Source organism: Branchiostoma floridae, chromosome 14, assembly GCF_000003815.2.
Source record: "Branchiostoma floridae strain S238N-H82 chromosome 14, Bfl_VNyyK, whole genome shotgun sequence".
Taxonomy (NCBI): domain Eukaryota; kingdom Metazoa; phylum Chordata; class Leptocardii; order Amphioxiformes; family Branchiostomatidae; genus Branchiostoma; species Branchiostoma floridae.
Genome location: NC_049992.1, coordinates 21,124,120 through 21,139,657, shown reverse-complemented (window position 1 = coordinate 21,139,657; position 15,538 = coordinate 21,124,120). Strand labels below are relative to the sequence as shown.

Below are 15,538 nucleotides of genomic sequence, written 5' to 3'. Positions count from 1 at the left end.
GCTGTTATAGAATATCCTTGGAGGCTGTTATAGAATATCCTTGGAGGCTGTTATAGAATATCAGTGGAGGCTGTTATAGAATATCCTTGGAGGCTGTTGTAGAATATCATTGGAGGCTGTTATAGAATATCCTTGGAGGCTGTTATAGAATATCCTTGGAGGCTGTTATAGAATATCCTTGGAGGCTGTTATAGAATATCCTTGGAGGCTGTTGTAGAATATCATTGGAGGCTGTTATAGAATATCCTTGGAGGCTGTTATAGAATATCCTTTGAGGCTGTTATAGAATATCCTTGGAGGCTGTTATAGAATATCCTTGGAGGCTGTTGTAGAATATCATTGGAGGCTGTTATAGAATATCCTTGGAGGCTGTTATAGAATATCCTTTGAGGCTGTTATAGAATATCCTTGGAGGCTGTTATGCTTCCGAATATCCTTTGAGGCTGTTATAGAATATCCTTGGAGGCTGTTGTAGAATATCATTGGAGGCTGTTATAGAATATCCTTTGAGGCTGTTATAGAATATCCTTTGAGGCTGTTATAGAATATCCTTGGAGGCTGTTATAGAATATCCTTGGAGGCTGTTATAGAATATCCTTGGAGGCTGTTGTAGAATATCATTGGAGGCTGTTATAGAATATCCTTTGAGGCTGTTATAGAATATCCTTTGAGGCTGTTATAGAATATCCTTGGAGGCTGTTATAGAATATCATTGGAGGCTGTTATAGAATATCCTTCGAGGCTGTTATAGAATATCATTGGAGGCTGTTATAGAATATCCTTGGAGGCTGTTATAGAATATCATTGGAGTCTGTTATAGAATATCCTTTGAGGCTGTTATAGAATATCCTTTGAGGCTGTTATAGAATATCCTTGGAGGCTGTTATAGAATATCCTTGGAGGCTGTTATAGAATATCCTTGGAGGCTGTTGTAGAATATCATTGGAGGCTGTTATAGAATATCCTTTGAGGCTGTTATAGAATATCCTTCGAGGCTGTTATAGAATATCCTTGGAGGCTGTTATAGAATATCATTGGAGGCTGTTATAGAATATCCTTTGAGGCTGTTATAGAATATCCTTGGAGGCTGTTATAGAATATCATTGGAGGCTGTTATAGAATATCCTTTGAGGCTGTTATAGAATATCCTTTGAGGCTGTTATAGAATATCCTTTGAGGCTGTTATAGAATATCCTTTGAGGCTGTTATAGAATATCCTTGGAGGCTGTTATAGAATATCCTTGGAGGCTGTTATAGAATATCCTTTGAGGCTGTTATAGAATATCCTTGGAGGCTGTTATAGAATATCATTGGAGGCTGTTATAGAATATCATTGGAGGCTGTTATAGAATATCCTTGGAGGCTGTTATAGAATATCCTTTGAGGCTGTTATAGAATATCCTTGGAGGCTGTTATAGAATATCATTGGAGGCTGTTATAGAATATCCTTGGAGGCTGCTATAGAATAACCTTGGAGGCTGTTATAGAATATCCTTTGAGGCTGTTATAGAATATCCTTGAAGTAAAGGCCCGGGAAACAGTCTGGCATTTAGACTACAAATTCACCAACATGGAAGTTTGACTGATTACCATGCACTTTCCATGTCTTTTGAAAAGGTGAGGGAACAGTATGGTCCAAATTTGGACAGTCTCCATGTTGGCCATCTTGTTGGAGTGATGGTGGACCTGAACGGATGCTTCCACCTGTTTGTGAATGGTGTGGACCAGGGTGTGGCTGCCCATGACATCCCTGTGCCCTGTTATGTGGTCATTGATGTATATGGCCAATGTGAGCAGGTAAGGGCCTTTTGACAGTTTATTTTACTGTACACATTGTATCATTGCACACCAATGCATCTTGGAAGTTAATGATAACTTATACACAAATCCCAGCTGTTTTAATCTTGCAACGTGGACATCATAAAATTATCTAATAGTGAAAAGTTGGCATTCATCATTTTAAATTGCATGGTCCAATCTTTTATTAGTACCTTGCTGGTTCACATACTTATCAAAGTTTCCATTTTTGCGTGTTTCAGATAACAATAATCAGAGATGATATGATCGAGAATGACAACAGAGAGAAAGCAGACATGGTGGATGGTAAGTAATCATCTCTGTTTCTCACAAAACTAGCAGATAAACATTTTACTACAGTCAAACCTGTCTATAGCAGCCACTGAAGGGACTGGAGAAATGTGGCCACTATAGACAGGTGGCCACTATAGAGAAATTATGCTGATCAATTGACCATGAGCAATAAATGACACATGATTTCAGTACCCACTAATCTTTCTCATCAAGTAACATTGTCTCGATCGTCTTAAAATCCAACTGACCCTGCCAAAGTCGAATCTATCAAAAATGATCGATATTTCCCTGAGCGATGTTGGTAAATTTGCCGACAAAGATTTGCAGTCCGTTATCGCCCAAATGACCCTATCGGGAACTCCAAATCCTCGCAAACTACGATTTCAAACTCGGCACAGGGTGACATATGGCCGCTGTATGGTCACGATAGGCAGTGTTTCTGTATCTACGGGCCGCTACAGACTATTTCTTAATGCTTGGTCAATGGGAAAAAAAGCAAGGGACCGACAAAAAGTGACCAGGTAGTCGCTATGCAAAGGTGGCTGCTAATACAGGTTTGACTGTACCTCCAAGATTAAGGTACTTAAAGATTTTTTTCATATCAATCAATACCATACGTACCAAAAATAAGGACTATTTTCTGATTACCCCATGGGGCCTGATGTGGACATTGTAATTTAGAATTACATAAAAGCCTGAAGTCAGCTTCTTAGAACTCCTGCTGTATCAACCTGATACTCAGAACATAATTCACATTTGTATGTTTGAGTGTCAATTTTTTTCTGTGCTTAGGTATGAAGGAGAGTGTTGTTGGCAGCCCACCCATCACACCTGCTGTGGTTCGGAACTGTGAGTACAAGAACCTCTGCACCAGATTCAAGAACTGCCTTGGACTACCAGGTGAAGACCTAAACATACTGCAGTGTTTGCTTGTGATTTTCATTATGTTTGGTTTCAGTTTTGGGTTGTACAGCACAGCTAACAAAGCCATTGGATGGATTGTTTACTACATTTATGACTGTACATGCATGTGCAAGTACAATATATACATGTACTAAAGTTTGAACAAAAGTGTCTTTGTTTTAATCCAGACTGAGCACACAATGTGTCCCTGTAATTTGTGTTAATCAAAATACTGAGTTTGATGATGAATGAATGAATAAAGAAGACCTTTATTGTACACTCATGCCTTGATGGCTAGGTACAGGTCATAATTACAAATATGGTATGACATAACAAATGTATACAGAAAAGTACAAACAACAATACACACGTCAACTACAAAGTTGAATCACATATTGTTATCATTTTTCCTAGAGGGTTATTTTAACCCAGAGCCCAAGTACAACTTGTGCTACTGTGAGACCTGCCACAAGCTACGTGGAGATGAACCATATGTCAAGAGGGGTGACCCCCCCAGAGACTATGCATTACCCTTTGGATGGAGCAGATTTGCACTGAGGTAATAATAGGTTTTTGTTTTACTTATCATGATAGGAAAGAATCTATGCTTTAAGCCCCAGTAAATAGATTTTATAGATGACACCATCGGGTTCATTGATTTTTGCTTCAGAAAACAAAAAGTAATTTTTTTCTTCTTTAGAGATGGTCAACATGTCGAAAAATTACCAAATGAGCAAATATGTTGCATTCGTTAATGCTTGTGCTTGTAGAAGTGGCTGTACCGTGGTAGCCATGACTGTAGTTGTACTAACTTCTAGAAGTGAAACTTGGACAGTTGTAACATTGGCACCAATATGGAAGCCAAGAGTGTAGTTACCAACTTTGTAAGTGATATTAATCTACCATACTAGTGTCACTTTTACTACACCAGTGCACATCTTAAGTACAGGTATGAATGCCTTGTTGGCTGTGATACCATGTTTTGTCTCTTTAATTCTTGTTTCAATGTTTATGGTGTCTACTTTGAAAATGTAGCCATCTAGTTTCTCTTACCTATCTTGTTTCTTTGCCCTCTCTCACAATTTTTGCAGTCTGCTGAAGATGTCATCCATAATATTTACTTGCTGTTGCCTTATTTTGAAAGTTTCAAAATTTATACAAGAGTTGGGAGACCTCAAACTCCCTGTGAAATATCTTCAATTTTTTTGGACAAAAATCCCTGGCCCTGTTGCTGAACACACCATCCCTGTCCCTGGTGCTGAACACACCATTTCTGTCCCTGGTGCTGAACACACCATCCCTGTCCCTGGTGCTGAACTCACCATCCCTGTCCCTGGTGCTGAACACACTATCTCTGTCCCTGGTGCTGAACACACCATCCCTGTCCCTGGTGCTGAACACACTATCTCTGTCCCTGGTGCTGAACTCACCATCCCTGTCCCTGGTGCTGAACACACTATCTCTGTCCCTGGTGCTGAACACACCATCCCTGTCCCTGGTGCTGAACTCACCATCCCTGTCCCTGGTGCTGAACACACTATCTCTGTCCCTGGTGCTGAACACACCATCCCTGTCCCTGGTGCTGAACTCACCATCCCTGTCCCTGGTGCTGAACACACTATCTCTGTCCCTGGTGCTGAACACACCATCCCTGTCCCTGGTGCTGAACTCACCATCCCTGTCCCTGGTGCTGAACACACTATCTCTGTCCCTGGTGCTGAACACACCATCCCTGTCCCTGGTACTGAACTCACAAAAAATCCTGTCCCTGCTGCTGAACACACCATCCCTGTCCCTGAACACACCATCCCTGCCCCTGGTGCTGAACACACCATCCCTCCCTCTGGGCTGAACACATTATCCCTGTCCCTGGGGCTGACCCTGTTCCTCGTGTTGAACACACCATCCCTGCCCCTGGTGCTGAACACACCACCAGTCCCTGATGCTGAACACACCACCAGTCCCTGATGCATTCTAAAGCAATTATGGATAAAACAGACATGAGGTTTCATGGGAAAATTTTATATCCGGTCATCTTTAACCCTGAATTTCCTGTTACTGTCCCAAAGGTACCTAGCAATGAAATGCATATACCAACACATTGCAGATCTGGCGCTAACAGCTACTTCTCTGCCATTTTCCACCACCTACAACACAACCAGGGACACATTTTTACTGTCCAATCCACAGATGTCCTAGACTGTAAACCCCACTGGTTTGAATGGGGGGGGGGGGGGGTAGAGAGGAAGTATATGGGAGAATGTACAATCCCACCCTCAACGGAAAAGGAGGCCTATGTATGAAAATTTCCTGCACATGTGACCGGGTGCTCCCACCCATTAGACATTAGCTCCTGTACTGAAACAACTAATCGAATTAGTCTTGACTTTGTCTTTTTGTTTCCTATTGGACTATCTACATAGTCTCATCTCCTTTGCATGCCAACTCATAGTAAGGGTACAGTACTCTTTTTGCTCAGTGTCATTGACAAAAGGTTCATTGGATGCTATGTCTGAACATTTCTAAAATCATATCCAGTTGCTCAAGTATCTACTATTTGAAGTATCATGGAAAGTTGCTCAACACTTTATGACTTATGTTCTTATTTGGAGTATGTTATAACCTGCATGTCTAACCTTCATCAATATGATATGCTTGTTTTCCAGATTACCCCCCAGAGCAGAGATGATGAATGTGTTTGAAAAGTGGCACGTCGCTTTCCATGGCACATCTGTTGCTGCCATTAGAAAAATTTTGGACAGTGGCGAGCTTCTTATACCAGGTAATGTTCAACCAGGTAAGACAATAAATTCATCTTAGCAAAGACAAATACAATATAACTTAGCATGAAAGTTCATCTGTGTTGGTAGAATACATTATAGAAAAAATGCTAGCACTTTATTTCCAACACTGAATTAAACTATAGGGACTTACCCCTCTAAATGTTCAGTCAATCTCCGTCGACCTTGCTCACAGGCTGACGGAGATTAACCGAAAAGGTAGAAGGGTAAGTCCCTATAGTTTAATTCAGTGTTGGAAGTAAAGTGTTAGCATTTTTTCTATAAATACAATATAAATTGTATGATTATCATTCCCCCTTTGTTTGTCCATCACACAACAATGATATTCCTCAAGTACATGAAGAGCAGTACAGTTCTCAGTAAGTGGCCGAGATGCCGGAGCTGAATTCACAAGTTTGGTATGATTTGGTATGAGTTTTGGTAAACCTAAAAGCTGCTCGTAGAACTTAGTTCTGAATAGCCTGGTGAGCATTTATAATGATGATATCTAAGTTGTCAAATTCAAGACACAATTCCTGTATTTTACATTCTTATAGTATACCTCATTCTTATACCAAGGGGCCTTAAAGGAGACGTTCACTTACTTACAGGGCTTATGTCTCTAAGTCTTGCTCAGAGATGTTCACTCTCATGAAAACATCTGTTGTAGGAGACATCATGATGGCTGGGAGATTCCCAGTGCCAGAGAGGGATGAGCACTCTAATGATGACAACAAACCACAAACTGCTGACATCACCCAGATTTTCCTGTCCCCCACTGTGAAGTATGCTGGCCATGATGCATACGCTCCGCGCTACAAGTATGGCTTATGTTCTCAATTTCTATCCATCACAAATGAGTAATCTTGGCTAGCTTCTGCATATTCTATTCTGCACAAGCAATTTTAAACTCTCACCATGTGTATTCTGTAACTACAGATCTCAGATCTAGGAAAAGAATTTGATTCAGTTGGGACCGCATAAAAGACATTTACATGCACATGTATATTCAATTTGATAGGGTTTCTTAACTGAGGAGACCTAACCAAGTATCAAGTATCAAGTAAGTATCTTAACAATCATAGGATGCCCATCAGAATACATTTAGTTTTACTTCGCAGTACTGGAAAGCTAGCCTGGAATCCAGCCATGTTGTGCTTTGGTTGCTCCCCTAAGGTACGCTTCCTGCCAACACGTCTGGTGTTCGTTACCATTTAAACGATCTGCATTTGCATATCCACAGAGATTTTATGCGAGATTTCTGATTGGCTGGTTTAAGCGCTCGTTCGAACAGGCGTTCCATTATCATCAACGACCCATCTTCTTCGAAATTATTGGAACGATCTGAAAAATCAAACTCTTGCCACACTCGGTTGGCAGCAGCCCTATTCAAACATCATTTCCGTTGAGAAAAGCCTCTATGGTCTTTGTTTGCTCGTTTTAGTGAAGAAATTCCGGGAAATTCGCTGGGTAGTTAAGGCATGAGGAACGTCTGATACAGCGGCCATGTTGATAATGGAACCCCTGTTCAAACGAGCGCTTGAACCTTCCATAATTCAACCAATCAGAAATCTCGCATAAAATCTCTACAAATATGCAAATGCCGATCATTTCAAATGGTAACGAACACCAGACTTGTTTGCAGGAAGCGTACCTTTGGGGAGCAACCAAAGCACAACACGGCTGGATTCCAGGCTACTGGAAAGCCTTATGTTATGTTAAGATATTTATTCTCCAATAAGGCATTAGCTAATAGTATATAAAATCATTTTGTTCCTTAGATTCATTGATCCGAAGACAAAGACAACCCATTACGCTACAGTGGCATTCCAGGTGTGCATCCGTCCAGGCTGCTATCAGACGGGGCCTCAAACCATCGGTGCAAATGAACCCATTGATCCAAAGTTTGACAACAATGAAATAGAATGGTTCACTAAGGAGCGAGGAGCCACCGTCTTGTATGGACTCTTGATCAAGATAGAATAGCTTCACGTACATTTCATGTATAGGCACATGAGGGGCAGTATAACCCCGTCGTGTGTAAGGCCGTCGACCGATGACGATAGGCACATGAGTCACTAAAAGGACATGCCCACAACTGCAATCTGCCTATTGATATATTAATATAATTCAGTAATGTGTAAATATTTCCTTGAGTCTCATCCTGCCCTAGGCTACATTGTCCTGTACAGAAACGTTGGAACAGCTGTCTGGCCTGGGTGAAACAATTCATCTTATGATTATCGGTTTGAAGTTACTGGTTTCTGCCAACTGTTTTGGAAGTTGCTTTTGTTCTAAAGCTATATAAAGGCGTAGCTTAAAATACAAATGTCTCTGGACAATGATCATTCTGGACATGCTATGCATATTTTAATCAGTCTTTCCTGGAACATGGAACTTCTAGAATTTGATACACTAAGTGCTCAGTTTGCTTCAAACTCAATACAAAAATTGAGACTAGAATTTGGCAACCTCATACCTCCATGAAATATTTAGAGCTTTTGTATATGTTATGCAAATGACAAACATATATACATAATTTATGCAGGTGGTGTTCATCATTTATTAGCTTACACATGTCACAAGTAAAAAAAAACAATCATGAACAATAATAAAGCACTTTTGCCATTGTACATTAATTATGGAAATCAGTTCCTCATTTGTATATTTGGTATCTGTTTACATTGTACGTTCCACCAGTCATGAATTACACATGTTACACTTATTTAAGTCCAAGTTCCTCATTTATTATACAAATCAAGTTAACTTTTCATTTGCCAAACACACATATCATAAATAAAGGTTCAAACAGACAAACATCTTTGCCTAAGCTACGTAAATCTCAATTATCAGTTATCTGCAGTTATTCTTTTTGAAAAGTTTCGACAAAAATGGCCCAGCAGTTCAAAAGTAAACATTAGGGGCTCAAACCTGCCCCACCTTGTCCTAACGTCGAAAGCTGTCTGCCACCCAAATGTCAACTTAAAGACAGTATCATGTCCGGGACAAGAGATACATTGAAAAACTGATAGAATATTCTCATTAATAATGCAAATGACCTTCTAATTTGCATAATTTCTGTTTCATTTTGTACATTTCGGTCTAAGCTACATACATACCAAAAATTCCGTTATTCCTATCTCGAGTTATCCTATTTTTTCAAATACAAAACTGCATCAGGTCTTCAATTCGAACGCTAGCTGCTAACCCTAATGCCTTGGTTACGCATAGCCGAATTTAGCTCCCGAACACCAGCCGACTCTTAGTCGACTCAGATCGGCTGGTGTTCGGGAGCAGTCTGACCAGTTTATAGTCTGGTGGCAGAGACCGATAAGCGTGTCCATACAATGTTTTTTTGATGTTTCTATACCTCTGAGGTGTGCTCTATCAGAATCTGGAGTATACCACTCTGTCACCCTTGGGCAATCCGCACATGCAAATTAAGGCGGCCATTAAGGAAATTCTTGTTTTCGTCAATATCTCGGTAACCACACATGGTATCAAATTGATTTTGGTGTCTATCCCCATGTTTTGAGGGGTAAAGAATCAGATCAAGCCATTTCAGTAATGGTCACACCAATATTTTGTGCTAAATATGCATATAATATGCAAATAAGGCGGTCATTACGGAAAATCTCTTTTCGTTAATATCTCAGTAACTACACATGGTATCAAAATAAATTTGGTGTCCATCCCCATGTTTTGAGGGGTAAGGAATCAAACAAAGCCATGTTAGTATTGACCACACAAATACTTTATTAAAAATGTTTAAAAATCAGCTTCAGTGTATGTCATATAATTATGCTTATGTATGTTGCCATTACTGGTTTGACTCAGTCCTCCAACAAGTAACTTTCACAAACATTGTCACAGACATCAACCTGTCAGGTGTGCCCATTCTGGCAGTCAGTGATTCTCTGTGATATCCAAAAAAATGAGCTGTATAGCATCCACGCATTGCTGTCAAGGTGTATCCGTAGGACAGCCACACTACTGGGGTACAGATTGAGGGAACGGACACTACTGGCCCAGGGGTAACTGAAAACAGAGGGGGTATAAACACTTCTGAGGTTACGGGCACTACTGGTGGTACATACGTCTACATCGGGTATACATGGTACAATGAAAACTGACATTACAGGTGGTACTGACACTACTATATGTTACAGCCCAGGCACTACTTGGTAGGGGTGCGAAGTGTACCACCAGTACACAGACAGGTTTTCTTCTTGGACTGGTCCAAAAAAAGTCTGACCTAAAAAAAGCAATTTGGCCCGATGGCCCAAATCACTGTGTGGACACCACTGGAGATACAGGTGGTATGGACACTACTGGGGGTATTGGACACAAATGGGGGAACGGACACTACTGGGGATACGGACACTACTGGGGGTATTGGACACAAATGGGGGAATGGACACTGCTGGGGATACGGACACTACTGGGGGTACGGACACTACTAGGGGTACGGACACTACTGGGGATGCGGACACTACTGGGGGTACGGACACTACTGGGGTTGCGGACACTACTGGGGGTATGGACACTACTGGGGTTGCGGACACTACTGGGGTTGCGGACACTACTGGGGATGCGGACACTACTGGGAGTACAACACCACAGGGGGTAAGGACACTTTTTCCAGGGTACTGGCCAAGGAGGCATTGGTACTACTGGGGGTATGGAGGCTACTGGAGGTATGGTCACTGCTGGGGAGGGGGGATTGACACTACGGGGCCGGGGTATGGATACTTAATGACTTGGATGTGCACTGAAGTTGATTTTTTTTATATTTTCAATAAGATATTGGTGTGATCAATACTGACATGGCTTAGTCTACATCCTTGAATACTGAAATGGCTTCATCAGATTCTTAGCCCCTCAAAACATGTGAATTTGATACCATGTGTGGTTACTGAGATATTGACGACAGCAAGATTTTCAGTAATAACAGCCTTAATTTGCATATTTTGTGCATATTCAGCACAAAATATTGGTGTGATCGTTACTGAAATGGCTTAATCTGATTCTTTACCCCCCAAAACATGGGGATAGACACCAAAATCCATTTGATACCATGTGTGGTTACTAAGATATTGACGAAAACAAGACTTTCCGTAATAGCCGCCTTAATTTGCATATTTTGTGCATATTTAGCCAAAATAGTGGTGTGATCATTACTAAAATGGCTTAATCTGATTCTTTACCCCTCAAAACATGGGGATAGATACCAAAATCCATTTGATACCATGTGTGGTTACCGAGATATTGACGAAAACAAGAATTTCCTTAATGGCCGCCTTAATTTGCATATTGTGCGGATTGCCCAATGATGACAGAGTGGCATATTCCAGATTCTGATAGAGCACACCTCAGAGGTATAGGAACAGCAAAAAAACTTTGTATGGACCGCATTGCAAGGTTATTCAAAATAATGGGGTTTGGCAACCGGACTAATACCAGTGTATACATGTATGTAAAACATGCCTCGACCATTAACCCCAATCCATATGTGGAAAAGACTAAACTTTACGTAACCAACAACAAGTTAAATTGGGACTGACCCCAAATTTTCAGCCGACTCCGTCAGCCTTGTCTTCAATCCATATTATTTAGTACAAAAAGCCGAATGCTTATGTGAAGTCTCATCACGTCACATGAACCGCTTGATAGCGACTAAAAATGAAGCTGTTTACCACAAAAAGAAATTTTACATTTTCGTCCGACTTTTCTGGCCAGAGCCAAAGCAAATTTTCTATAAATCTGAATATACACACAATTTGAATATTTTGCAATAATGGTTACGCCATTTATCTACAATACAAATGAATTATGTCACAGTTGATTTTGGAACGTGAGGATATAGTTTATAATTTTTCACCTGCCTTTGATCGATGCTTTTCCAGTGGTTGAAGGCCAAAAGTCTTGCAAGATAGCAGTAAAGGGTGACACTCCCAAAGCCTGCTCGAAGTGCTTACTACAACAGAGAGACGAAAGCTATCTATCTCCATGTGTACTTCTTCCTTTCCAAACGAACGACCTGTGGATCTAGGGTGAAGGTAGGTACGTAGGACTAAGAAAAGTGTCATTTCAACTCAAGTCAGATTAAAAATATCGGTACCCCCGGCTCCTCTGCAACCTTTTCTATTTTTGTTGTCCGGTGAAGTTGCAGGCCATTGCTGCTTTCTTGTCACTTTTGACGATGATTCTGTACCTGGAATCTCAGGAAGTTCGGTAACAATACCTCCATAAGCCACCACGTCCATAGCAGCACTAAAATTATAAGATACAAAAATAACACGTTACACTTGGAGACATTTATTCGGCGAAGTATTGGTTAAGTGAAATATTGCATTTCTTGCGAGGACTTTTTTACAACGTAGAAATGGAAATCTGGCATTCAAAGGAAAATGAATGTTTGCAAAGGGATAGATGCTGAAGAAAACGTGGTGGTCATGTACAATTTTTGACGTTTTTCGTTTTTCTTTAGTTCCTGAAAATATATTTCGTGACATTCTAGCTTTATAATGCCCCCTTCATCCCACCTGATCCTAGGAGTTAATCTATAGTCCAAAAAGTCATCTAGCAATCATGGACTTACATGTATTTATGTCATAATACTGTTATTGCTCCATGGATTTATGTCTATAAATATATTGTTTGAGTACAAACAACTTTTTAAACAATAGCAAATTAATGGAGTAACACCAAACTAATACGTGTTGTACCACACAACCGTACCAAGAAGTCCACCCAGGACGACTCCAGCAATCATGTACATTGATCCGGTCAGGATCACATCCAACAGACACTTCATCGGGGGCACAGCGAGCAGGACAGACACGGAGATGAAGACGAGAACCGAGTGTGGCCTGCGAGGTATCTCATACGTCTTCTCTGGGAACCGCCCATGTCGCTCAAAGTACTCGTAATTGGTGTCCTGTGAGGCAAAGACAAAGCGTACAGTCAAGAATTACGACGTCCAATACAGGAAATTAAAGATAAGAAATGGGATGACGTTTTACGCCTACTGGGGCAAACGTCCGGTACATGCTATCAGTGTGCCACTGACATTTTATTCATAGTGTTTGGAAAACAGACACATTGACCACTAAACTTTCGTGCACAAAAGCAGTAAGCTGACATAATGCAAGACCCTGGTACTGCAACAGAACGTCCGTTTTTGCATCTTTGACCATGACACGCTATGGCCTTAATTCTGAATTGTAGAAAATAGATTTTTCTGTAAGGAAGATACGTCTGTGTGCGAACGATATGTTTTTCAGTGTGTCTGTGCATCTGCCCGTATTTCCGGATTCCGAATGGTATATATAGACACATTGCTCGTGGGCCCTTATCCTTTACCCTTGCCTTTCCAACACCTACCCAAGCACAAAATATCAACACAGTTTATAACGAGGTTCATAAGTTTTCCTGAGCACGAAATATCTGGAAAGACACAAACATATATAATAATAGGTTCGTTCAAATCAGTGCATCTATTTTTCATTTGTGGAAGTTTGAATGACTGAGCCTACCGACCTTTATCCTATACAGCTCGTGGCAGTACTTGGCACAAGCCTCATCATCTTCTGGGATCTCTTCTATTGGTATCCTTCTGTGCATAGAAGAAAAACTATAATCTAAGATTACTCGATGAGACGAAATAGAATGATTTAGTTCGTAGTAAAGATACGTTAGGAATCTGGCGTTTGTTTTCTTCATGTAGAGTAAATACTTGAACAGAAATTACAATCTGTTAACCAACACAGTACGCATGTGCGAGTATGATTACAATACATAATATTGACAATATAAGGGTCCGTTGCATGTCAGTTTTACATTGCTAAACTGCATTTAACAATCAATCACTAAACAAAGATTAAATTAAAAAACAAAAAAACAAATCCCCACCCCTATGCCACACATTTTAGTAACCAAAAGCACAACATATCTGCTAGGCCTGACAACAGAAGTGTGCAGCAGATTGGATTACTGACCGGCAGTAGATATGTAAGTGATGTGGCTTTCCCCTCAGCACGTCCATCATTGTCGGCTCCGGAATGCCACTGTCAAAGTGATACTCGACGTCATAAAATGCTTGAACTGTAGAAAAAAAGTGATTAAAAAAAGTGAAAAAAGTACAAACTCTCATGGAGCTTTATACTGGTTGACAAAGGCTGGTAATTGCGAGAGTTTTGGCCATCCCAAAGTTCCGTAAGTGCTAGGCAAGCAGTGGGTATGCCATTTATCCCCCACGGACACATTGCGATAGACCAATACATTGTGTATTTATAACGTATAAACTGCGCAACAGCACGCAATTTTAGCGAGTGAAGTTTCCTGAGGATGTCAGAAAAGTTTGTTGTACACAGAACTGCGCCATTGACATGATAGCCACTCTGTAGTTACAAATATGGACAAAAATATCAGACCCTGGTCCTGTGACAGGAGAATCTTTAAGTGTATGATTTGTCACAAAAATGTTGTATGTGTAATTCTTCAATTAGCGATAGAGGATGATGATTTAGCTCGTTTGATACAACGAACTAAAAAGCACATGAATACATTGTCGAAACATACTGTACTTCCTGCCGACTCGAGCACACAGCTTAAAACCCTTGGTACGAGGCAGAAGGTGATGTTTCAGTTCAGGCAGGCCCTTGCTTCTGGCAACCTCCATGGACGTCTGGTGCCTCTCTGCCGTAAACCGGGTTCCCTCACAGTTCAGCTGAAGCTGTGGAATCAACAAAGTTTATGTAAGACCATTTGATTTGATTATAAGGATGACATTCTCTAGGAACCTCAAAACTGATGCAAGCGCTCAAATAAAACATTTGGCAAAAAAGGTTGCCTTCAGTTCCAATTCTTGGTGATCAGGGAGGTTGAACATAGGACTCAACTTAAACTAACACACAAAGTTTGGCATACCAACAATTAGGTGTAGGGACCGGTAAATCGTACCGGTACAATTCCGTCTTATTCTTCTTGGACAAAATCAGTGGAACTGGTTTCGTCGATTAGAAAATGAACACACAATATCTATCTATCTATCTATCTATCTATCTATCTATCTATCTATCTATCTATCTATCTATCTATCTATCTATCTATCTATCTATCTATCTATCTATCTATCTATCTATCTATCTATCTATCTATCTCTCTCTCTCTCTCTCTCTATATATATATATATATATTCATCCAGAAAGAGACAATGATAAGGGCTAAACCAATGGTAGAAATCCATGTATTTGGCAAGGTACAACTCAAGTGACATTTACGTATAAAAGCTCTAAAGAGATAAAAAAACAAAACTTTATTTTGGACCAGTGGCTGCGTAGCTATCTCTATTGACCGAGAAAACAATCTCTTGCTCGATTTTTAATTCGGACTATAACAGTAGACGTCGTCAAACACGAGCCCAGAATACTGAACGCAAGCAATGATACCAGCCTCGACCAACTGAGGAACAGAGTTTTGATAGCTGCCGCTAGGGTCACATCTCCGAGTCTCAAATATATCAGGTAATTACCTCCTTTCGAAAATAATTTCATCAGGTTGGTAGATCATAAGACATAAGAGTTTTCTTTCACACAACCAGTTTTTCTCACCTGCTCTCGTTTCGATGTCTGTCAGAGGAAGCTCTGAGGAAGATGTCTGACAGACATCAAAACGTCAGCAGATGAGAAAAATTGGTCATGTGAAAGAAAACTCTTATGTCCTAGGCCTAGTTACCTCCTTGTCCACGAACAAGTGTTAAG

The 15,538-nt window shown here is 40.5% G+C and overlaps 2 protein-coding genes across 4 annotated transcripts in view; one reads left to right on the top strand and one right to left on the bottom strand.

Moving 5' to 3' along the window:
* Nucleotides 1–8,499, top strand: part of LOC118431142 (neuralized-like protein 4) — a 37,349-nt gene extending 28,850 nt beyond the window's left edge. For 2 of the 3 annotated variants that reach the window (XM_035842260.1, XM_035842259.1), the window contains exons 21-27: nt 1,618–1,797; nt 2,040–2,103; nt 2,884–2,991; nt 3,409–3,553; nt 5,661–5,791; nt 6,445–6,595; nt 7,556–8,499. In XM_035842260.1, coding sequence (XP_035698153.1) covers nt 1,618–1,797; nt 2,040–2,103; nt 2,884–2,991; nt 3,409–3,553; nt 5,661–5,791; nt 6,445–6,595; nt 7,556–7,760 — 984 coding nt within the window. In that variant the 3' untranslated portion in view covers nt 7,761–8,499. The remainder of the gene's footprint in view (nt 1–1,617; nt 1,798–2,039; nt 2,104–2,883; nt 2,992–3,408; nt 3,554–5,660; nt 5,792–6,444; nt 6,596–7,555) is intronic. The other variant, XM_035842261.1, reaches the window with a different exon arrangement.
* Nucleotides 8,500–11,599: 3,100 nt separating this feature from the next.
* Nucleotides 11,600–14,617, bottom strand: LOC118430955 (1-acyl-sn-glycerol-3-phosphate acyltransferase delta-like). Its single transcript, XM_035841985.1, has 4 exons — nt 14,358–14,617; nt 13,775–13,880; nt 13,317–13,392; nt 11,600–12,714 (listed from the first exon to the last, which is right to left on the bottom strand). Exons 1-4 carry the CDS (start codon nt 14,455–14,457, stop codon nt 12,487–12,489), a joined length of 510 nt encoding a protein of 169 aa, XP_035697878.1. The 5' UTR covers nt 14,458–14,617; the 3' UTR covers nt 11,600–12,486.
* Nucleotides 14,618–15,538: the final 921 nt, after the last annotated feature.